The 24,827-nt window shown below is 40.4% G+C and overlaps 1 protein-coding gene across 10 annotated transcripts in view; it reads left to right on the plus strand.

Annotated features, from left to right (window-relative positions):
* Positions 1-24,827, plus strand: part of agla (amylo-alpha-1, 6-glucosidase, 4-alpha-glucanotransferase a) — a 159,911-nt gene that overhangs the window by 55,762 nt on the left and 79,322 nt on the right. For all 10 annotated transcript variants that reach the window (XR_535914.2, XR_014084137.1, XR_014084136.1 and 7 more), the window contains 3 exons: positions 9,084-9,265; positions 10,199-10,310; positions 10,572-10,698. Coding sequence is in view for 7 of the 10 variants with exons in the window: in XM_081597816.1 (XP_081453942.1) it covers positions 9,084-9,265; positions 10,199-10,310; positions 10,572-10,698 (421 nt within the window). In the remaining 3 variants the exon portion in view is untranslated. The remainder of the gene's footprint in view (positions 1-9,083; positions 9,266-10,198; positions 10,311-10,571; positions 10,699-24,827) is intronic.

A 24,827-nucleotide genomic window follows, 5' to 3' on the forward strand; every position in this document is an offset into this window, starting at 1 on the left:
TACTCACACTATGTCTAAGGGAGAGCCCAGCCACCCTGCGGAGGAAACCCATTTTGGCCGCTTGTATCCATGATCTCGTTCTTTCGGTCATGACCCAAAGCTCATGACCATAGATGAGGGTGGGAACGTAGATCGACCGGTAAATCGAGAGCTTTGCTTTTTGACTCAGCTCTCTCTTCACCACGACGGACCGGTACACAGGGCCCGCTTCACGGCAGTCGCTGCCCCAATCCGCCTGTTGATCTCCCGCTCCCTTCTTCCCCCATTCGTGAACAAGATCCCCAGATACTTAAACTCCTCCTCCTTGAGGCAGGATGACCCCCCTGACCCAGAGAAGGCATTCTACCCTTTTCCGGCTCAAGACCATGGCCTCGGATTTGGAGGCACTGAGCCTCATCCCAGCCACTTCACACTCGGCTGCGAACCGTTCCAGCGAGAGCAGCAGATCACAATCTGATAAAGCCAACAGGACCACATCAACCGCAAAAAACAGAGATGCGATCCTAAGACCACCAAAACGGATCCCCTCAACACCTCGGCTGCGCCTAGAAATTCTGTCCATGAAAAATGAACAGAATCTGTGACAAAGGGCAGCCTTGGCGGAGTCCAACTCTCACCGGAAACGAGCCCGACTTACTGCCGGCAATGCGGACCAGACTCTGACACCGGTCATACAGGGACCTGACAGCCCGTATCAAAGGGCCCGGTACCCTATACTCCTGGATTACCTCCCACAGAGCCTCCCGAGGGACACGGTCGGACGCCTTCTCCAAGTCCACAAAACACATGTAGACTGGTTGGGCGAACTCCCATGCACCCTCCAGGACCCTGCTGAGGGTGTAGAGCTGGTCCAGTGTTCCACGACCAGGACGAAAACCACACTGCTCTTCCTGAATCCGAGGTTCGACTATCCGACGGACCCTCCTCTCCAGGACCCCTGAATAGACCTTACCAGGGAGGCTTAAGAGTGGCCCGGTACCCTATACTCCTGGAGTACCTCCCACAGAGCCTCCCGAGGGACACGGTCGGACGCCTTCTCCAAGTCCACAAAACACATGTAGACTGGTTGGGCGAACTCCCATGCACCCTCCAGGACCCTGCTGAGGGTGTAGAGCTGGTCCAGTGTTCCACGACCAGGACGAAAACCACACTGCTCTTCCTGAATCCGAGGTTCGACTATCCGACGGACCCTCCTCTCCAGGACCCCTGAATAGACCTTACCAGGGAGGCTTAAGAGTGTGACCCCCCCTGTAATTGGAGCACACCCTCCTGTCACGATGTTGTCTGCCATTTCTTGTTTCATTTTTACCTTTTTTAATGTTAGTGGATTTTGTAGGGGTAAGAGGAGAGGGATTATCACTCTTTCTCTGTCGAGGGATTAATTGGCATTTCTACAAAAGCCGATTTTCTAAAAAGTCTAGGAGAAAGCTCCAGTAAGTGTCTACCTCCTCGCCACCACTTTGCCTTCCGCCCCTGGCTGAATCTCTAGTTATGTGTCACTATGTTTACGTGTTTCCCTAGTGACCCTTCTTAGCCTGCCTTTTTTACAAAGTATCTTCCACTGGTATTCTGTCAGACCAGCATATGCTGTCAGATCGTCATACACTTAGTATGAACTGAGGCGTATCTGTCAGACAAGAATATGCTGTCATGGTTTTATTTAATTTTATTTAATCATGACGTAGAAGTAAGATGGTCATACACTTAACAGCTGTATGGCGTCCCCACTTGGCGATTAGCATATATCTCTGCATGTATGCTATTCTGACGGCGTATGATGAGCACGCGAACTTCCCCATTCACTTTAAGAGCATTATTGATCTGACGGCATATGCTGATCTGACAGAACACTGCCGCTACTTGTAGTAATGTTTCAAAGACGTAGTGCCATTTCTGCTCCACCCGTGTGCTGTCACACCAAGTCTGCTTAAAGCTACAGCGTGCAACTTAAACAGACAAAATATTTTACATATGTATTAAAACTTTTGCTATGTCCTAACATAAGAGACATAATCTCTAAAAAAATAAAAAATAAATAAATAGAGCTACTCTGCCTCCTCCCTGTGTTGAGGAGAATTACTCCGCTTAGTCAAAAGATCAGAGCCAGCACAAAACATTTTTGATTCAGTAATGCTGTATTGTTTACTTTTATGCAACCTGCATTTGACTTTGAATGAACGTCTCCGTTTTTACTTGACATTATTTGATATAATGTCAAGTGTTGTCAAGTGTTGTGAGATTTATTCGACTCATGTATAATTTAGTGTACTGGGAACCTTACTGCTAAATATGGTTTTACTGATTGCAGGTTTTTCAGTTGTCCTTTTGAATGAATAGCTGCTGTATTGTGCTTGCAAGTATTTTGCATGATTTATATCTAAATTAAGTGAATTTATTGCCAGATAATTTTTTGATTTTTGCCAGATCACATAGTAGCATTTATACCTAAAGCGAAAAATGAACAACCAATCTAAGTAATCGGCAGTGATCGGTTATTGGCAGTGATCGCTGATCCCGTTGGCCCTCATGGGTGATCGGAACCAGCTGCAAAAAACCTGATCAGAACATCCCTAATTTTAAGAATAATGGGTTTGTGTGCTCACAAAAACTGACATTATGGATGATTGTAATGGCTCGTTTTTGTAGGATACTCAGTGGTAGTAAAGTGCTTTCGTAATTAATTCCCCACACTTCTGAACAATTTGTTAAATATGGCAAAATCAGAGAGTTATGTAAAATATAAAGTGATTTATTTATTCAGAATGTGTCTAGCTTTAGCCAGGACTGATGTGCTTCTAGTTTATTCTGTAAATGTTTAATGTGAGATTTCCAACTAATTTTGTCATGTATTATTACACTGAGAACCTTATTGTATACCCTTTCTAGAGTTACACCATTTATCTGAACTTGAATTTGAGCATTTTTGTAACATTTTACAAAAAACATGACTTTAGTCTTGTCCAAATTTAGTGATAATTTATTATTGTAAAACCATTTCTTTAATTTACTAATTTCTGATGCGACTATGGAAAGAAGTTGTTGTAAGTTTTCACTATACTGAAATAAATACTTAAATATACTTAAATATAGTTTTCACTATATTTGTGTTGCTAGCAAATAACACATTTTAATACATTAGACACTTTGCTTATGTTGTTTATATACAATTGGTCCCAGTACTGACCCTTGAGGTACCCCATTCACAATCTCTAGTCAGAGTCAGTATCTCCCATCTTCACAAATTTTCAGCTTTTTAAATAGCTCCTTATCCAGTTCAAAACTACTCCCCGAATTCCATAATGTTCAAATTTTTTAATTAAGATATTATGATTTATTTTATCAAAAGCTGTCTTTAGATCTGTGAATACCCCGAAAGCTATTTTCTTACTATCTGTTGCATTGTTAATTTCGTTTATTAAGTCAGTTACGGCTAGTGATGTCCCACAGTCCCATGGATTTGTTTTCAACAATGGTGTTCTCCTTCGTCGTCTCCCATTAAGTCCACTTTGTGGACGTAAAGAAAGTGGACTTAATGTTGGATGGTGCGATTGTGTCATCGAACAGCACAGTGGCTACCTGTAGCCCACTAACTGATTACAAGAATGTAGACACCTATGATGCTAATTAGTCGGCACTGTTTGATTTAACATGTCCCTTTGGTCACATTATTTTCAGGGGTACCATCATTTTTGTTCAGGCCTCAGTTTATTTTTTTAAATAATTGTGTTGAAGGATGTTTGAAAAGCAATGTTTGACTTTCATGTGTTCACTTTCATATAATATTCATAGAATATTTATTCGTTATTACCTTTGTCAGATTCAGGTTATTTCTGTGAGCATTTTGGGTTTTTCTTTTATTAACTGAGGAGTACCAACTATTTTGCCCACATGTGTATTATTGCAGGGGAATTAAACTGCACATTAAACCTGAAAGTACAAGATCACAGATACAGTCTGCCAAAAAATGACTCCTCTTCTGGGTGTCTGGGATTTCTCTTAGAGATGGGGTGAGAAGCTTAATCATCCAGGAGGGACTCGGAGTAGAGCCACTGCTTTTCCACATTGAGAGGAATCAGTTGAAGTGCCTCAGGCACCTGGTTAGGATACCTCCCTAGTAAGGTGTTCCAGGCACGTCCCACAAGGGCAAGACCCAGGACACACTAGAGCAGGGGTCCCCAAATTTTTTCCTGTGAGGGCCACATACCTTTTCCCTTCTCTGGGGGCCGGAGTCATTTTGTAACAGAAAAGGTGACGATTGTAGGAGTGCCTAAATGCGAAAATATATTGTTTTCCAGAAAGCACAACCAAATAAGATTCTCTGGGTTCTTCACAGAAAAAATCCAGGAAGGATTATAGTCCGTATTTTCCTAACTATGAGCCGCACCGGACTATAAACCACAACCCCAAAGTTTTTTATAGTTTTCTTTTAAACCAGTAAACGCATATAAGCCGCAGTTATCTCTGCCGCTCCAGGTTTTCCACAACGATGCAGCAGAGGGGGGCGGACACCCAACATTTGAGTCATAATAGGTCAATTGAATATCACATTTATTAGGGTTGAAAAAGAAAAAGTTGCCAAGATTAGATTTAACAGAACTGATTACGGTAGTTTTCGAACGGTAACTGTAACGGTAAAAGTTCTGATCCTTCGTGTCTGCTACTAGCATGTGCTAAATCAGTGGTCCCCAACCTTTTTATTACCGCGGACCGGTCAAGACTTGGAAATTTTGTTGCGGCCCGAGGGGGGGGGGGGAGAGAGGAGATTAGGCTTCTGCATGTTAGTGTTCCCACTAAATACTGAATATGCCCTATTTGGGTTATCTTGGCCCTTTTATCGCAGCCTGTGGGGTTTTTCCCTTCCCTGACTGGGAACGAGAATACAACCTGTTGAATGTGACAGGTAGCCAATCAGAAAGCGCGGTGACGTAAGAACAGAGGGGAATCCCAAACAGCTGACATATCGCGCAACTGAGAGTCCGGTGGATATCGGAGATGATATGTGAAAATGTTTATGATTATATGTAAAGCTCATTATTATGTTTATTCAGTTAAAAATGTTAACTATGAAAAAACATAATCACCTCCAAATCATAGTGCAGCAAATAGAGCGGCTGCTCCCATTGTCTTTCATCCACCGCCTTTTCTTTTTGTTACATCTTTTATCTCTTAAAATGACTCCACAAACTATCACTATTGCTTCTACATCTTCATCCGTGTTTGGTTATTCTAAATTCCCGCTATGTTAGTGGTTTTACTGAATTATCCTCTGGAATCGGGATGTTCGTGACTGGAATAGGTTCGTGTTGCTCTTGCCTTGGACACATGAACCAATCGAACATGTTGTACTTTTATCAGCTCTGTGGTCACAGAGGTTTGGAGAATCGGCCGACAATTCTTAAATCTTTCCGTCTAAACCAGACTTAAGACCAGGGCCGTGCAGAGACCACTAAAGGGGCAGGTGCTCAACAACAAAAAAAGGGCACATCTAATCGCATTCTAGGGTAGAATATTAACAAAGCAACTCGGCTTTCAGAGTTTAACAATGATAAATTGCAAAAATGTGACATATCAAAGCTAAAAAAACATCTCCATATAGAGCATAACACTAAGCCTATGTCAGATATTTTATTACTAATTTCTTTCTGCAGGTCTATTTTGTTATAGGAAAGTATTGCCATATTCAAACCCGCAATTTAGCAAGATATGTAAATCGGAGCTGGAACAGACATATTTTGTCTTTACAGAATTACACTATTAAAAATATAAACAAGGGCACAATGCAACCTTTTAGTGTACTGTAATCTTTAAAAAAGAGCTGCTTGTTTGCTGCAGTGGAGATGAAGATGGTCCATTCAGGAAAGCAGAGCTGTATCAAACTTTAACGTGGAACTGCAGAAAAACAAAAAAAACAAAAGCAAAAATTTAATTGTTAATGCTTATCACCATGAGAAAGGCCTACTGAGTTTTGCTTAAAAAAAACTTTAAAAAAAATTTAAATCACACATATTTGACTCATGAAGTTAACTTTTTTTTGCAAAACAAACTTATTTGCGCTTGTCAGAAATCTTTTCTTGCTATTCTAAGTTTTTGTTTGTGACTCAAAGTTTTGCTTGTGATTCTCACATGACGTCTTGAGCAGGGCCTAAAATCACAACAAAAGATTTCTGATGAGTGCAAATAAATGTTTGTTTGATAAAAAATGAGTTAATTAAAAAAGTCTTTTAAAAAAACTTTTTTTTTTAAAGGAATCATTACAATTCCAAAAGTTTTGATTACAATTTTATTTTACTTAACTGAGATTAGTTTTTTTTTCTCCATTGCATAATTAGGAAACCAATTTAACTTCATACTCTGTGAACCAGACCCTAAACTTAAAGTCTGGGTTGAGGTTTTTTCCCCTTCATTAATGTCACTTTTATTACCTTCATTATATCTATCATGGTAATTCAGGGTGAGTTATTTTTAATTCTAAATGAATATCCTTGTTGGACTATTATTTAAGTGTTATTCTCCTTCAAGATACATTTACCTAACGCCAGAATAAATGCAATGTACATTATGCAGCAAAAGAAATGAGAAGATCGGACATATATCCATTATGGAGATGATAGGTTTTGGACGGGCGATGTGCCCTTATTGCATAAGCCAGGGGTGTCAAACTCCAGTCCTCGAGGGCCGGTATCCTGCAACTTTTAGAAGTGCCTCTGCTGCACCACACCTGAATAGAATAATTAAGTCATTAGCAAAGCTCTGGAGAACTGAGGAGGTAATTAAGCCATTTGATTCAGGTGTTTTGTACCTGTGGCACATCTAAAAACTGCAGGACAGCGGCCCTTCAGGACTGGAGTTTGACACCCCTGGCATAAGCAATACTAAAGAATGACTGATATCATTAAAGATACAGGGAAGAAGCTTTTTAGTCATCTAGCTTTGCTAGCAAAGTTGTTAGCTATCAGCTAGCTAATAGCACAACAACAACAGCCTAATGTCTGTATAATAAAAATAGTGAATCGATAGATAAGAACAGTTTTTCCTCACCTGGCTGTCTCCTCCCGCTCAGTAGTTCTTCAGAGAAAGGCAGATGCAGAGGCATGTCAGTTTCTGTTGTATTTCATTACCTTTCTGCTTAAACCGCGACTCCGAGTTGAAGCAGAAACGATACTTCAACGTTTTCCGTCATCTGACAAGTAGCAAGTCTACTCCACTTTATTCACCAAAAACATATATATTTTTTTATAATTCACCAAAAACTGTTCTGTAATCTGAAACGTTCGCTACGGTGAGTTCCGCAGTTAGCCGCCTTATCTCACTGCGCGAGAGGCAATTGCGTCATACGTCATGGGCAAAAGGTCAAAGGTAACAAGGTGACCGGAGGGCTTATTATGTTGTACAAAAAAGAAATAAAAAAGCAACGAATTTTAGCACATGTGTCAGAAGAGGGCTTAGGAAATAGTACCAAAAAAAAAATTTACCAAAAGGGCACTTGGGGGGCAAGGAGCAAAAAGGGCAGGTGCTCAAGCACCCCAGTTCCCCCCTCTGCACGTGCCTGCTTAAGACTCATAAGCTCTACTCATCTCCTCTCGACCACTGCCCAAACGCTCTCTGACTCTGGTCGCTATGGTAACGTTTATATCCCTTCAAAGTAACAGAAGCGCCACAAAGACGAACATTTTACTTTTGTGAAAATTTTAACTCACAATGATGACTAACGGGAGCCCTGAGCTTGTTTCTCTGCAACGAGACGGTCCCATCTGGGAGTGATGAGAGACAATAACACCCGAGCTGTGTTGCTTGAGCACAGCGTGCTTGGTCTCTACGTGGCAAAGCAGCTTGAAGCTTCATTGCCTCATTAGCAGCCGGTCGCCGCATGTTACGCAGAGCGGGCTTGTAATGTGGGACTCCCCTACCGGTCCGGGATAAATCCATTCTCCTGTCTCTTCTCTGGGCCTTTTCCCCTTTGCAAAGAAACTTTCCAAAGACATCTGATCTGTTTCTTACTCATTTTGCTGCTTGTGGGCTCAATGTTGACGCGCAAGTAACCGAGACTTCCAATGATTCACTTCCTGCTAAAGAGCCCCCTGGTGGTTGAAGAAAAATCCACATATAAACGGCTTATAGTCCGGAAAATACGGTAGATGAAAAAAAATCTGAATGCTCTCTGGTATTGTTCAGGGGGCCGGACTAAATGTGGAGGCGGGCCGGATCTGACCCACGGGCCGTAGTTTGGGGACCTCTGCACTAGAGGGACTATGTTTCTTAGCTGGCCTGGAAATATCTTGATATTTCCTGGCCAGACATTTGCCCAGGCATTTAGGCCAGTTCCTGGAGGAAATGGCCTAAATGCCTGGGGAGAGGGTAGTCTGAGTCTCCCCTCTGTAGGCTGCTACCCCCACGACCCGACCCTGGTTAAGCAGAAGAAAATAGATGGTTGGATGGCTCAATGGACTGACTTAGCTGTATGTATATCTACATATGTATAGATACATATAGTAACCTAAATCCAAAAGGAAGTTTTGTTGGAAATTTTCCTCTTGTTAAACTGTCTACTGTAAATGACCAAGTAGCTCAAGTCAGTATTGTTAGTTTACCTTGTTGCAAAATTATCCCTTGTTATAAAGTTCCCGGCTTCTTAGTTTTTTTTTTTTTTTGGTCTTTTTTTTTTTGGTCCTTTACGTTTCAGCAGTAAGTGTGTAACAACCTCTGCATGTATGTACTTATTGTGCTGTCCTGGTAGCACTGTACGTCGCTCTCTAATCTTCTCACTACTACTTCCCTTTACTCCAAGAATAGATCAATGTGAAATGAGACAGCCTGAAAGGTCAAATATAGAGGTTGATTTACTGTCTTTCAAATTTCCATTGGGGCTTTGCAAAGTTTGTAAGAATTACAATTCCTTGTTTGCTACTGATTTTTTGTTGTTGTTGTTGCAATTTTCGTTGAATAGTTTCATCGCAATCCCCAAGCACAAAGTTTGAAAAATAAAAATAATTAATCTTAACTAATTATCTTAATATCTGAAAATTTGTTTTTATGATCAACCATTTCCTATCTATGATCAATCAAGCCTATCTGCTTGTGTTTAGCTGCAAACAGTGTGTGGATAAAGGAACATCCAGAGTGTGGCTACAACCTGATGAACTCTCCTCACCTGCGTCCTGCCTGGGTCTTAGACAGAGCTATCTGGCATTTAACCACTAGGGTAGCAGATGGACGGTACAAAGAGAAGGGACTTCCTTCTGACATTACCAACGAGAGCCACCTAAATGTGAGTGCAGAATACACCTTGTATATTTAGACACAGACAAATTTATTGGGAACCATGATAAAATTGTGTAAAAATACTTAAGTGAAATTGAATTTTGCATTCAAGTGTCATAATTTCACACTAGTATATTTAGAAAATAAATCAAATTTCAGTTTATTCAGTGGAGAAAAAAATCCCAATTAATTAAAGATTTGTCTATGTTAAATACACATGGCTCATGATTTTTATAGTAACCCAGTAGTCCTAGAATATTGCCTCTTTAGTGGAGATTCCCATTATCCTCCCTTACAAATGAATTTACCCATCTTTTTCAAAGCACCACCCTAACTAGAACTAACAATTAATAAGTGGACATTTTCTTTAAAAAAATGTGTTCTTTTGAATCTCTATCATAAAGTACTATTTTTTTAAATGATTTTTTTTAAAGAATTGATAATTATATTTACAAAAAAATCTGTTGTCTTAAATACTCACTGAATAAAAACATTTTGCTCACATTATTCAAGTTGGTCATATTTATAATATAACATTTTACCAAACAGGAACCTCTTGTGTAGCTTAATAGAAAAGCAAGAAATATTTGAAACACTTGATCCCCCCCAGGACACAGAAATGTAAAACTGTAATGATTTTCTGTCATCATATCATTGCCTTCATAGCAATGATGTAATTGTAGTAATTTTTGGTGGAGAGATTAACCCACATTCATAACTGGATAGAGTTTATGAACTGATCTATCAGCTGAACTGTTAGATCCTGTTGCTGGAGGTAATGTGAACTGAAGTACAAGCTTCACAATTTCACAAAAGTCACTGTTCTCTCCTCATTTACAACTGAAATTACACACTTTGAGATGTTTAATAAAGATTTTTGATTAATATGAAAAGATTAAGTGGTGTTACAATGATGATTATGTTTTGCTGCCTCTGTTAGGCTCTCCGCAGGGCGCTTTGGGAGGACATTTTTCCTCAAATCAAACTTTGGGAGTTCTACCAGGTCAACGTGGAAAATGCTGTGGAGAAGTTCAGAGTACTGCTGCAAAACGGTGTGTATATCTTTGAAAACTGAAAGTATTGCTCTTCAATAATGGAAATCTAATAGCCTTTTAAGTGAGAGTCATATATTGTAGAATTACATTAATTTTCAACTGACAAGATAATATATTTTCTAGTCTAAAAAAGAAATAAACTTTATAGCATTGTTAGAATTTTTTCCCCATTATTCATAATGAAATATTAATTAATTTCACTGTCCAAGACCTTAGTTTGGGCAATTTAAGACAATAATTATGTGGTGTAAATTTTAGGCACAAAGCCAGATCATAGCAAGGCTGAAGGAAATAAAGGCATAGAGATCATTCAAGACCTCCAGTGCTATCGCTATGGCAACAGAGTGAACATGGACTCAGCTTTGGAGACATTTGTTCCTCACAGGTGAGACCCTGACATCACACCTTCCAAGTGTTGGTGTCTTTGAGGCACTAATAAATTTGTGTAGAGTTTTGCTATGTTCTGCCAAAGTATTCAAACATTTTGAACTTATTTTGTCTAGTTAAGACAACAAATCTTGATGTGTTTTTATACTAAAAAATTGAAGCCTACATGAATCTGTGTGGAAAAAAGGATTGCCATGTCCTCTCTAGCCACACAGCGCTCGCTGATTACTGCTCAATCAACACATCACTTAAACAGGACCTGCTGGACAAGGTGAAGTACAACAAATGATCCTCAAAAGCTAGACATCATGCCGATGTCTAGCTTTTGTTCCTGAAAGAAATTCAGGAACAAATGGGAAAGTAATTGAAGTCTGTAAGGCTGGAGAGGCTTATAAAGCCAATTCTAAAACTTTGGGACTGCAGTGAACCACAGTCAGAACCATTATTCACACATGGAGAAAACGTAGAATAGTTGTGAAGCTTCCTAAGATTGACTGGCTATCCAAAATTACCCCAAGATCTCAGCAATGAGTGATCCAAGAGGTCACAAAATACTTTACAATAACCTTCAAAGAATGCTTTGAATATTTTTTTCAATTTTTTTGTGTACCATTTTTGTGAAAGCATTATATTTAAAACATATTTAGAAACTCTTCTAAATATAAAAGCATTAAACTTTTGGTTAATAATAACTCCTAATGAAGTACACTTTCTCGTTACTTATCAACAGTGGTGGAGAAAGTACTCAAAAATGTACTTAAGTAAAAGTACAAATACACAGACAAAAATGTACTCAAGTAAAAGTAAAACTACCACATTAACATTTGTACTTAAGTAAAAGTAAAAAAGTACTGGCTTTTTAAAAATACTTAAGTATTAAAAGTAAAAGTACTTGCTGAATGCATTACCTAATCCCTAATACAATATCATTATGTGAACCAATCGTATTTTATTTTAATACATTAGAAATGTGTCAGTTTAATGAACAACGGCTCAGATAAAGCATGTTTTTATTGTGTTTACTCTGTAACATAGTTTAGACTTAGATATGTGATTCTATGCATCATAATTTTAGGGATGGAAACAGCATGTCTCCTGTCCAAACATAACATGAACTTGACACCTCCACACAATAATTCAGCGCATGAGTGACAGCTTTTTTTCATTGCAGATGCAACATGTGTGTCTTAGTCAGTACAGCTAGCTTTGCTAGCAAAACTTCCACAGATCTTACCTTTCTTTAAGCTTTCTTTCTAAGTGACGCTAAAAGTTGGACGAAGTCCCCACCGTCTGTGAAAGCGAAGCGCTGCTGATTTTACATGTCGCCATATCTTATGATTTATGCAGCGCTATTATATTACTGACGATTAGACAGACACCTTCTCCCGCTCAGAGGAAACCACTGCGTGCGCATGTCTGGAGCTCCGCGTGTGAGTAAAGGGGGAGGCGATGGGTGACAACAGACACGTAAGTCACGTTATTGCTCGGATTTTACGGCGCCACCTTAAGTCCCTCAACTTCACATTTTAACGAACAAAAAGCGCAATGCGACTTGGATGTAACGAGTAGCGCGACAGTTTGGTAGAAATGTAGTGAAGTAGAAAGTACAGATACTTACTGTAAAATGTAGTGGAGTAAAAATAGAAAGTATCCATTATTAAATCTACTTAAGTAAAGTACAGATACATGAAAATAGTACTTAAGTACACTAACGAAGTACTTGTACTTTGTTACTTCCCACCACTGCTTATCAATGCCTTTTGTTATTCTGCTTGTCCACTTTGGACATTACATGCTTCATACTCCATCCATCCATCCATCCATCCATCCATCCATCCATCCATCCATCCATCCATCCATCCATCCATCCATCCATCCATTTTCTTCCGCTTATCCGGGGTCGGGTCGCGGGGGCAGCAGCTTCAGAAGGGAGGCCCAGACTTCCCTCTCCCCAGCCACTTCTTCCAGCTCCTCCGGGGGAACCCCAAGGCGTTCCCAGGCCAGCCGAGAGACGTAATCCCTCCAGCGTGTCCTGGGTCTTCCCCGAGGCCTCCTCCTGGTGGGACGTGCCCGGAACACCTCACCAGGGAGGCTTCCAAGGAGGCATCCTTACCAGATGCCCGAGCCACCTCAACTGGCTTCTCTCGACTTGGAGGAGCAGCGGCTCTACTCTGAGTCCCTCCCGATGACCGAGCTTCTCACCCTATCTCTAAGGGAGAGCCCAGCCACCCTGCGAGGAAACCCATTTCGGCCGCTTGTACCCGTGATCTCGTTCTTTCGGTCATGACTCAAAGCTCATGACCATAGATGAGGGTGGGAACGTAGATCGACCGGTAAATCGAGAGCTTCGCTTTTTGGCTCAGCTCTCTCTTCACCACGACGGACCGGTACAGCGCCCGCTTCACGGCAGACGCTGCCCCAATCCGCCTGTCGATCTCCCGCTCCCTTCTTCCCTCATTCGTGAACAAGATCCCCAGATACTTAAACTCCTCCACTTGAGGCAGGACGACCCCCTGACCCGGAGAAGGCACTCTACCCTTTTCCGGCTCAAGACCATGGCCTCGGATTTGGAGGCACTGAGCCTCATCCCGGCCACTTCACACTCGGCTGCGAACCGTTCCAGCGAGAGCTGCAGATCACATTCCTATGAAGCCAACAGGACCACATCATCCGCAAAAAGCAGAGATGCGATCCTAAGGCCACCAAAACGGATCCCCTCAACACCTCGGCTGCGCCTAGAAATTCTGTCCATAAAAGTAATGAACAGAATCGGTGACAAAGGGCAGCCTTGGCGGAGTCCAACTCTCACCGGAAACGAGCCCGACTTACTGCCGGCAATGCGGACCAGACTCTGACACCGGTCATACAGGGACCTGACAGCCCGTATCAAAGGGCCCGGTACCCATACTCCCGAGTACCCCCCACAGGGCCCCCGAGGGACACGGTCGAACGCCTTCTCCAAGTCCACAAAACACATGTAGACTGGTTGGGCGAACTCCCATGCACCCTCCAGGACCCTGCTGAGGGTGTAGAGCTGGTCCAGTGTTCCACGACCAGGACGAAAACCACACTGCTCTTCCTGAATCCGAGGTTCGACTATCCGACGGACCCTCCTCTCCAGGACCCCTGAATAGCCCTTAAGAGTGAGTGTGACCCCTGTAATTGGAGCACACCCTCCGGTCCCCTTTTTAAACACCACCACCCCAGTCTGCCAGTCCAGGGAACTGCCCCTGTCCATGCGATATTGCAGAGTCGCGTTAGCCAACACAACCCTGCAACATCCAGAGCCTTAAGGAACTCCGGGCGGATCTCATCCACCCCGGGGCCCTGCCACCGAGGAGCTTTTTGACCACCTCGGCGACCTCGTCCCCAGAGATTGGAGAGCCCAACCCAGAGTCCCCAGGTCAGCTTCCCTCACAGAAGACATGTTGGTGGGATTGAGGAGGTCTTCGAAGTATTCCGCCCACCGGCCCACAACGTCCCGAGTTGAGGTCAGCAGCACACCATCCCCACTATAAACAGTGTTGGTGCTGCACTGCTTCCCCCTCCTGAGATGCCGGATGGTGGACCAGAATCGCCTCGAAGCCGTACTGAAGTCTGTCTCCATGGCCTCTCCAAACTCCTCCCACGCCCGAGTTTTTGCCTCAGCGACACCCCGAGCCACATGCCGTTTTGCCCGCCAGTACCCAAGAGCTGCTTCTGGAGTCCCACAGGCCAAAAAGGCCCAATAGGACTCCTTCTTCAGCTTGACAGCATCCCTCACCGAAGGTGTCCACCAACGGGTTCGAGGGTTGCCGCCGCGACAGGCACCAACAACCTTGCGGCCGCAGCTACGATAGGCCGCCTCGGCCAAGGTTGGTACGGAACATGGTCCACTCAGACTCAATGTCCCCCATCTCCCCCGGAATGTGTTCGAAGTTCTGCCGGAGATGAGAGTTGAAGCTCCGTCTTCATACACTCTACAGCACTGTAAATATATTAGGCTACCAGCATACAGAAGGATCAATTACAATACACTTTCCGATTTAAAAAAATTACAATGTGTATTTAGTTGTACAAACTGTCATATTAAAAATGTATAGACAATGCTTATAAAAACTAGCACAATAAAAAAAACACTTTAGAGGACATGTGAAAAATATTTAACCAAAAACAGAATATTGTTAATTCAGTGTCACAACATTCCAGTATTACTCCAGACAAACTGACATTTTTCCTTCCTAAGAACAGTAGCTCTCGAGGACTGGACTTGAACACCCCTTCAATAGAGCAATTAAACAGAGAAAGTACTTTAAAGAATAAAGACAATTTTACGATGTTGTGGACTAGGGATGTATGTGGTGTCATCAGAACTAGAGTGATGATGATTGGGACTGGATGCCCGGAGTGAAAAAATATTTCACTCTAACATTTCATACTTTCCCCTGTATGTTAGAAGTAGAAAAACAGTCAGTAATTTCATGAAATCAGTTGATGCTGGCATTAACTACGAAGTGCGGTTTAACTTAAGGGAGACAAACTACCTTAAGAGCTATCCATCCATCCATTATCTAACACACTTGTCCTTGCAGGGTGGTTGAGGGGGGCTGGTGCCCATTTCCAGCAGCCATCAGATAAGTATCGGGCTTCACCTATACAGGTCACCAGTTCATCACAGGGCCCTGAAAGCTAACAATGGACAAAATCTATGAAAGATAAATGACAAATTAACAAGGGGAATAAATTATGTCTAATTATCTTCAAATAAAAACATCTTTAATAAGCACTTTGTAGTGTTGGTTAACAAACCAGTTTTTGCTGTTAAAAATGTAGCCAGGATAAAGCAGGCCCCGTCTCAGGGCCTTTTCTGACACAGGGAAGTCATTAGGCTTTGTAATTCCTGGTCCCTGGCTTCAACTTTCAACCTGATTTGCTTAGACTGCAAAAAATATGTTGAACATGAAAGCAATTCTTACAACAGCATCCTCGTAATCAGTGGCGCAAAAAGTGGGTATCCAGTGTATGCAACTCATAGGGGCGCAGCACCAGAGTCTGGGTGAAAACCCAGTCTGGGTGAGCGCGCTCCTTCAACCTGACGTTCGTTCCGCGGGGCAGGGGGGCGATTTATGTTTTCACATCCACCTAAATAATGTGTAGTTGCGCCACTGCTCGTAATATCAAACTCTTTTTGGCGTACTGAGCTTAGAACTGGTTAAGCTTATGTAGAAAACTACAGTGTGTATGTAAAGTAATTAGACCCCTTTAAATTTTCACTGTTTCATTGCAGCCATTTTCTAAACTCAAATAAGTTAATGTTTATTATGAATGTATACTCGGCATCCCATCTTGACAGAAAACCCCCAGAAATTTTACAAATTTATAAGCTCACCTCCCACAGAAATATCACGTGATATTGAGTTTTTAGGGGCCTCATGCATAAAGCGTGCGTGCGCACAAAAAATGTGCGGCACCATATTTTACACACAAGTTGGCATGTGTAAAAATTACTTTGCGTCAAAGTTTGTGTAAGTATACGCACACTTTTTCGTTGGCGAGCAAATGTGCAGCAGCTACGCAAACTTTTTCTGTGGACAATATCAAACTACATTATCCTAAATTATTTAGACCAAGAAGCATCAAACCCGATGTTTTTTTCATGATTTTAATATTTTATTGTTTATACGTAAACAATGAAACTGAACCACATTTATCCTCAGACAATAACGTAACACGCAGACAAAATAAAGAAAATAAAAATAAAAGGACGTGAAAACTTCCCTCGAATGTAAATAGTACTTCAGTTTTTGTCTCGTAAAGATGTAACGCATTAGTCTGTGCGCCAAAGTGCATGGAATGCATCTATGGGGTAATTTCATTCTCACTAAAAAAAGAAAACGGGGATGGATCAGCAGATTAACTCCAAAGAGGTTTGATTATTTTAAGGTGATCAAGGTGTGTATACAATCACACGTACATAAGTAGCTACTTATGTACGTGCCACGGCTGTGGCACGTACATAACCGCTCCACGCTGTAATTGTGGAGCGGTTTGGGTCTGGTGGAGAACATCACCAATGGAAGGATTCAGAGGGAGTGATTGATCAGAAATCATATTCATCTGCTGGGAAATGTTGATGATGGTTTATTAGCGTTTAGATTGCCTGGACTGATCATTCTTGAGCTCCGAGCAAAACTTAAAGAAGGAGCTGTGCGGTACCGGTACCGGTGCAGCTGCAGTCATCCTTCTGTCGAGCCGCCCGCTTTGTGAATGCGCCTTTATGGACAGAAAGCATCATAATTCTGTAAATGTACAACTTCTACACATGATTCTATTTAGAATAAACGTCCATATTCCCCACTCAAAGGACTCTCTGACACGGTGTCATTCTTTAAATCCCTGCTGGACGCACTATTGTTCTAAAAGGCATTTGCACGATCTCTTTATTTTTTTTATTATTTGGATTTTTTTCTTTAAAATGCATTATTTATGTTTTTGTGAGGTGACCTTGTGCCCTGAAAGCACATTTTACATAAAATATAGAATTGTTATTATAAATATTCCTACTGCTACAAACAAGGACGTTGCCATGATTATTGCTTCACATGGTGGCAGACTTCCGGGTATTTATATTAATTTACTGTATTTGTATTTAAGGGTGACGACAGGCCGGACCAGAAGCTGTGTTCTATTTCTCTTAAATTAGGTTTTATAAAGGAAAGGTGTGCATCCACGTGGGTGCGCATCCAATTTTTTTTGTGTGCTGCACTTTTCTAAATTTTTCCGTACGCCAAGTTTTTTAGTGTGAAAACTGCGCACTCTTTTATGCATGAGGCCCCAGCGCCTTTGCTCAGTATTGAGTAAACGCACCCTTTTGAGCTAGTACAGCCATGAGTCAGTCATCTTGGGAATGTTGCCTCAAGGTTTTCACACCTGGATTTTAGGATCCTCCGCCTCTTCCTGTAGATCCTCTCCAGTTCCATCAGATTGGATATTGAACGTTGGTGGAGCCATTTCCAGGTCTCTCCAGAGATGCTCAACTGGGTTTAGGTCAGGGTTCTGGTGTCAGGCTTCGTGTCAATGTCTTGTCAGAGGGTGAATCTTCGGCCCAGTCTGAGGTCCTGAGCTCTCTGGAATAGGTTTTCTTCAGGATCTCTCTGCACTTGGCCTCATTCATCTTTCATTCAGGTGCAACCAGTCGTCCTGTCCTGCAGCTGAAAAACACTTCCATAGTATGATGCTGCCACCACCATGTTTCACTGTTGGGATTATATTGGGCAGGTTTTGAGCAGTGCCTGGTTTTCTGCACACATACCACTTAGAATGAACACCAAAAATTGCAATCTTCATCTCATCAGACCAAATAATTTTATTTCTCAGTCTAGGAGTTTTGTTTTTTTTCTGGAAAACTCTATGCAGGCTTTCTTAAGTCTGGCACCGAGGAGAGGCTTCCATCAGGCCACTCTGTCAGAAAGCCCTGACTGGTCTTTGTGGAACTTTCTCCCATCTCCCTACTGCATCGCTGGAGTTCAGCCACAGTTATCTTTCGCTTCTTCTTTACCTCTCCCACCAACGCTTTTTTCCCATGATTGCTGAGTGTGGCTGTACAGCCAGGTCTAGGAAGAGTTCTGGTCATCTCAAACTTCTTCCATGTAATTATTATGGAGGCCACTGTGCTCTTAGGAACCTCGAGTGCTCCAGAAATTCTTTTGTAACCATTGCCAGATTTGTGCCAAGGTTACAAAAGCTGAGCTTATTGGGCAGTTTCTTCCACTTCATGATTCTTATTTGCTCTGACCTGCAGTTGAGCTGTGAGGTCTTATGTAGACAGGTGTGTGCCTTTCATAATCAAGTACAATCAGTTTAATTAAAATAGCTGGGCTCCAATGAAGGAATTACAACCATTTCAAGGAGCATCAGAAGAAATCTAAAGCAAGTGAGTTAAATAAGTGTCACAGCAAAGGGTCTGAATACGTATGACCATGTTATGTTTAGTGATGTATTTTCCAAATAACTTTATATTTGGAGAAAATTACAACTGATCACCTATCCACTAAAGAGGATGTCATGCATCAGTGGCAATATTTTAGCAGGTATTGATATCAATATTCTGACTATAGATCTACAATATACAGCATTCCCAGCAAGTATTTTAACTCTAAATAAATTGACATATTTTAGTTCTTAACCTGAAGTAAATTGTTGCCATTGAACAATAAAGTTTCATACTTTACTGGTCAATGGCAGCAGTAGTGACAGTGGAGATGAAGATAAGGAATCTGTGATCACTGAGGTAAATCAAGATCTTGGGGGACATGAAATAACTGAAGATGCACATTTGACGGAATACAAACCTGTATGCATTCCAAAAAAGAAATGAAATCTGGCCTTGACAGAATAGGAATTGAAGACATTTCTAGTAATAAATATGGAATCATGTCATACCTCAGATACCCAAGGTCAAGGATGTATTTATCATTAGAGCCAGGTCTCTTTCTTGACATGATATCAAGTGTTTTTTCACTTCTTGATGAAGGTGAAACTTTTAAAATTCAAGGCATTTGTAGCTTGTGTGCTAATAAATGAGAGTTCCATCCAGACATGCTTAAGAGTGCCAGTGCCATCCCATCACCGTTGAAACGCAGACTGATGTCAAAGGCATCCTGCAATGTTCTAGTTCTCTGTCTGGTGGTAGTAATGTCCTCCTCAGCATGTCTCCTGAGGTCTTCTAAGGAGCCACCATTTGATCCAGGCGTGTTGAACCAGCGAAAGAACTAACACCTGCAGGATGCCGGCCCTCCAGGACTGATTTTGGACACCACTGGTCTAAGATGACCCATAAGATCACTCTGAGGTCTGGGGAACACTGGTCCTACCTCACTGCAACCAAAAATATCAACTTGCAATTATCCAGCCTACAGACGAAATTAAATGCATTTGAAATCCAATGTGTTGTTTGCAATCTGGGTGCTTTCCACCACTTTGCAATTTCAGTGGTTAAAAAAGTGTAAGCGCATGAGGTGGACATTTGGACAAATCCTAGAAAAAAAAGATTTTACAAACATTTTTTCACCACATTATTTTTATGCCCTAAGGAAATCAAAAACACTTTGGAAAAAAATCCTGAATTACAGGATTATAATTCATGCATGAAAGGGTTGAAAGGGGGCGGAATGCTTTCCTCACTCACTGTAACACACAGAGCCTCCTTGCAATTGTAATACGATTTTGAATGATTGTTATATTAAAAATCAGATTTTTTAAATACTCATGTCTAAAACAAACTTGTTTATAATTGAGCAAAGATAGTTAATGTTGTAGTGGCCATTGCTTATCAAGCCAAACATCTGAAAAAAGTTCCATCAATGAGCCACTTCTGCTGCACTGAGGTGAAGTTTCGTACGCAGGCAAAAGAATCCAATGTTCAAACTTGAAGATTGCTCTGTTTGATTTATTTTCACCAGTTTGGGAAGCAAATAACAAAGTTCAAACTTTTCATTGTTTTCCTGCTGCCTCTCCTCTGGCAGCAGGAAAACCACAGGCCCCAAACTCGATGCATGTTGGTCCTATACTTATAGTCCCTATACCTATAGTCCCTATACTTATATAAAAAATGGACCCACAGTCCCTATACTTATATAAAAAATGGACCCACAGTTCTTCCTGTCTTACTTAGAAAGTAAATAACAAAACTAAACAAAAATAAATAACAATTATTAACCTACAAATAAACACTGTAAATAATGCAAAAAATATAAAGTAAACCAAGAATAAACTAGCAAAATCCTAGTTGATAAAGAAATAAAGTATAAATCGCTCTAATAAGCATTTTTAAACAAACTTGGCGCCATCCAGCAATGGGCTTTGTACTTTTGGACCCACATTGTATTTCCATCTAGTTCTTGTCCTGCTGTGCAGTGGCGCAAAAAGTGGGTATGCAGCGCATGCAACGCATAGGGGCGCAGCACCAGAGGGGGCATCAAAACCCTGTCTGGAGGGGCGGCGCGCCGATTATGTTTTCCCATACACTTCAGCGTGCCTTACGCTCCTTCACTTCGCTCATGTGACGAGGTAAATGTGTCAAGTTTTACCCTTCACGTATCGTCGTCTCGGGGTGGGTGGGGGGTAGGGTAGAGCGAGCGTATGTTTTCCACGCTCCTTCAACCTTCCTTCAGGGGGAGGGGGGGCCCAATTTATGTTTTCGCATCCACCTGAATAATGTGTGGTTGCGCCACTGCTGCTGTGTTATCTAAAATTGGACTACGACATCACCAGCTTGAATTTACCAAAACTATTGACTATTACCGAGGTGCTCTCTACTTTTGAGGTAATATTGTGCGAGTAAAAAATAGCTTCATGGTGATGCCATTGTCTGTGTAAAGACAGTGTTGTGGAAATTTTCCTTTAACAAGGAATGAGGAAAAACTGTTTCAAGAAGCCAAGGAACCAGAAAAAGAATATATTCTTAATCAGTATTCATTCGAAGACTCTACAGCGTTCAAAGTCTCTGCTCACTGATCGCAGTCAGGAGAAAGAGCCCCAAGTAAACAAAACTTAGTTTTATTAGAAACAATCCAGCATCAATGAACGTCATAACATTCCAGGAAAGCTAACGTCTCTATAGATTTATTGTACTACCAAGGACAGAGGAACTGTGCTGGAACCCTTTAGACACCCTTTAGAGCAGGTGTGTGTCTCACAAGAATCATGAAACTGTCGTTTCACTGTTTTACTCATAATCATATGGTAATCTTAAAATTTCCCACTACAACAGCTTCTGTGTTTTAAAGAGCTTAGAAAAACATATCTTCAGAGAGATGTAAAACTAAGGATAAATTCTATATTTCGCATTAAGCACTAAATTAACTCCACATTTTTTGTTTTGATCCCGTCACTAAACTGTTTTGAGGCATCAAACATTTAATTAACAAATTAGCAATTTATTAATTTGTAATAAATTATTTATTACTTTGCTAAACAGTGTTCCACTATAAGAATGTTATTTATTTTGCCATTTGAACAAAATTGTTAAAATGATTAAAGCACCTGTTAAGACCTAGTTACCATAAAGTAGCATAATGCATAATGCAGCATAAGTAGCATAATGTAAACACTGAAAGTGTTCCATTGAAATATAATTAGACACTATTTACAAAGTACTTAAAAATTTTTATTGAATTGTATTTAGTTTGAGATTAAGGGTCACAAAATAAAATATATACAGAGCCTACTTGAAAATATATACACAGAGCCTTGAGATTAACTAAGGTTTACGAAAATGTAGAGAGCCTATTTGAAAATATTACCTAAAGTACAACTTCAAAAATGTGTTGTTGTAATATGTTTTTGAATTGTAAATTGAAAATGTACATTTTTACAAATAAAATGCAAGTGGTATTTTTAACAGAATTGTCCAAATTATAATTTTAGTAATATCTTTGATTAAAATTTTAAGTATATTTCACAAAAAGTATTCTTCTAAAAAGTGTACCAAAATAAATTTTTAAATAGAATTAGAACCATGTTTATAAAAAAATATATTTATTTTAGCTAAAAATCGATAAGGCCTTCTCTTCACTCCAATCTGGTAAATGTCCAGGTGCTGATGGATATCCTATTGAATTTTTTAAAACTCTAAAAGACAAAATTAGCCCGTTATTACGAGTCTTTAGTACATATCTTGTAAAATCTAAACTACTTGATACCTTGTATATGGCAAATATTATTGTAATCCCAAAAAAAGATAAAGACCCAGAACAATGTTCATCATATCGACCAATTAGTTTGCTTGGTGTTGACATAAAGATTTTATTTAAGATTTTGCCACTAGATTGGAAAAGGTAGTGTCTAACATAGTCAATACAGACCAAGCTGGCTTTACAAAGAGTGTCTGTCATCAAATAATTCCAGACAACTTATCAATAGTATTCAACACCTTAATCGGACAAAAATACCAGGCATCATTGTCTCAATGGATGCTGAAAAGGCCTTTGACCGTGTCGAATTGGAGCATATGTTTCAAGAGCTTAGAAGATTTGGACTTGGAGAAAATTTTATAAACTGGGTAAAACTTCTTTATAAGAAGCCCACAGCATCTGTCTTGACAAATGGCCTCTTGCCTGCACCTTTTGGACAGGAAAAGGGGACGGCGCAGGGAAGCCCTCTTTCTCCTCTACTTTTCTCCTTGGCTATAGAGCCACTTGCAATTACAATTAGACAAAGCAATGATATTAAAGGTATATTAATAGGAACAAAATTGTATGAGATATTATTATACGCTGATGATATTCTTTTAACTTTGACAGACCCTGTTAAATCTATTCCGGCTCTAATTGACTGTCAACAAATTTGGCAAGATATCTAGGTATAAGGTAAATTGCGGAAAATCAGAAATAAAGCCTGTGACCAGGGAGAACCAGCATTCATCAAGCTATTTCGATGGGCTCCTACAGGATTAAAATATCTATGAATGTGCCTTACATCTAGAACTAGCTAGCTGTATCCCGAAAACATCAATCCTATGATTATTCATATTAAGGATAAGTTGGTAAGTTGGAAGAAGCTCCCCATATCCTTTCAGGGAAGACTTAACCTTATTAAGATGATAATTCTCCCCAAGTTAATTTATCCAGTGTCTAAGTTATTTTTGTTCATTGACTCCAAAGATTTAGCTGGGATCAATAAAGCAATATCAGAATTTATTTGGGCAGGCAGAAAACCTAAAATTAAATCTGAGGTCTTACAATTTCCCAGAACCTTGAGTGGATAGGGCCTGCCCAAGAGAACTACATACTGTCTTTACATGCAAGAGTTATTTCACTGTGGGCTACTCAAAAGCATGCTCATTCATGGCTTGAGATTGAGGAAAGTATTTGTAAACTCTTATCGCATTATAAATCTGTTAAACAAACAAAACCGGTATATCCCAGTCATTGTCAAAGATAATTTTCTAATTACTAATACTATTCAGGCATAGGGCATTCTGAGGAAAATGTCTGTACAGAATAAAAAATTTTCATCTTTGACGACATTGGTAGACAACCTCTATTTGACAGTAGAGGGTGCTGGTCCTGATCTTAGGTCTTGGCAGGATGCTGGCATTACTAGGATACATGATCTATGACATAATGGAAACTTCAAGACATTTGAGGGCTTAAGAATACAATATGACATTGTCTCCAGGGACTTTTATATCTTCAGCTAAAGCATTATGTTAAGGCAAAAATGGACTCCCTAGAGTTCCCAGGGGATTATTATATACTTGAAAAAATTATTCTTGATTGTCATAAACCTGGGAGATTTGTGTCAAGATTTGTGTCAAAATTCTATGCTGAATACAAGCCTTAAAGAAAGATAGTATGGAGAATTTAAGATCAACCTGGGACATAAATCTGAAAAGCACAATTGATTCGGAAGCATGGGAAGACATTTTGATTCTGCCTTCAAATGTAAAGTAACCACCGGGACTAGAATTCACTGTTTATGGGAGTGTAAAATTATAGAGGCATTCTTGCGAGCAGTATGTCGAGAAATTGGCACTGCTATAGGACAAACACTTCTCCCTAGCCCAGTCCTGTGTCTCCTTGGTCTCATAACCAGTCACCTGGATACTCACAAAGAGACTGTGCCAAAATCAACTTTCTGATGTTCTCCAGAAAGTCGATAATGCTTAAATGGGTTGGTTCCAATGCACCTTCGATCCAGCTATGGAAAAACTTAATTTATGAAGTTATTGCATTAGAAAGATTGAGATACTGTTTTAATGGGAAATTCGATGCTTTTAAAAAATGATGGGAAAGTATTCTTGAATATTTCAAAATTAAAAGACCAGTAATGTGAACCCGAATGATGTATATCTTTCTGTTTATATATAAATTAGTTACTTTTCTCAAATAATTGCTGTAACTTCACACATAGCCTTAAAAATGTATTTCAGAAAAATACAGCATATTTAAAATATACTTAAATATATTTTTTCACAAGGGTTTCTATGAAGAACATCAGCCCCACAAACAACATTTCAACAGAGATTTAGTCAAATCTGGGAAAGGGACTCTGATTTAACTGACTACACTTCAAAGTAATCGGTAATTATTGTAATTTGCTCAGAGGCGTTTGTTGAACCAACCAAGCCCAAACACAAAGATTAAA

The sequence above is a fragment of the Poecilia reticulata genome, chromosome 17 (genome assembly GCF_904066995.2).
Source record: "Poecilia reticulata chromosome 17, P_reticulata-male-v2, whole genome shotgun sequence".
Taxonomy (NCBI): domain Eukaryota; kingdom Metazoa; phylum Chordata; class Actinopteri; order Cyprinodontiformes; family Poeciliidae; genus Poecilia; species Poecilia reticulata.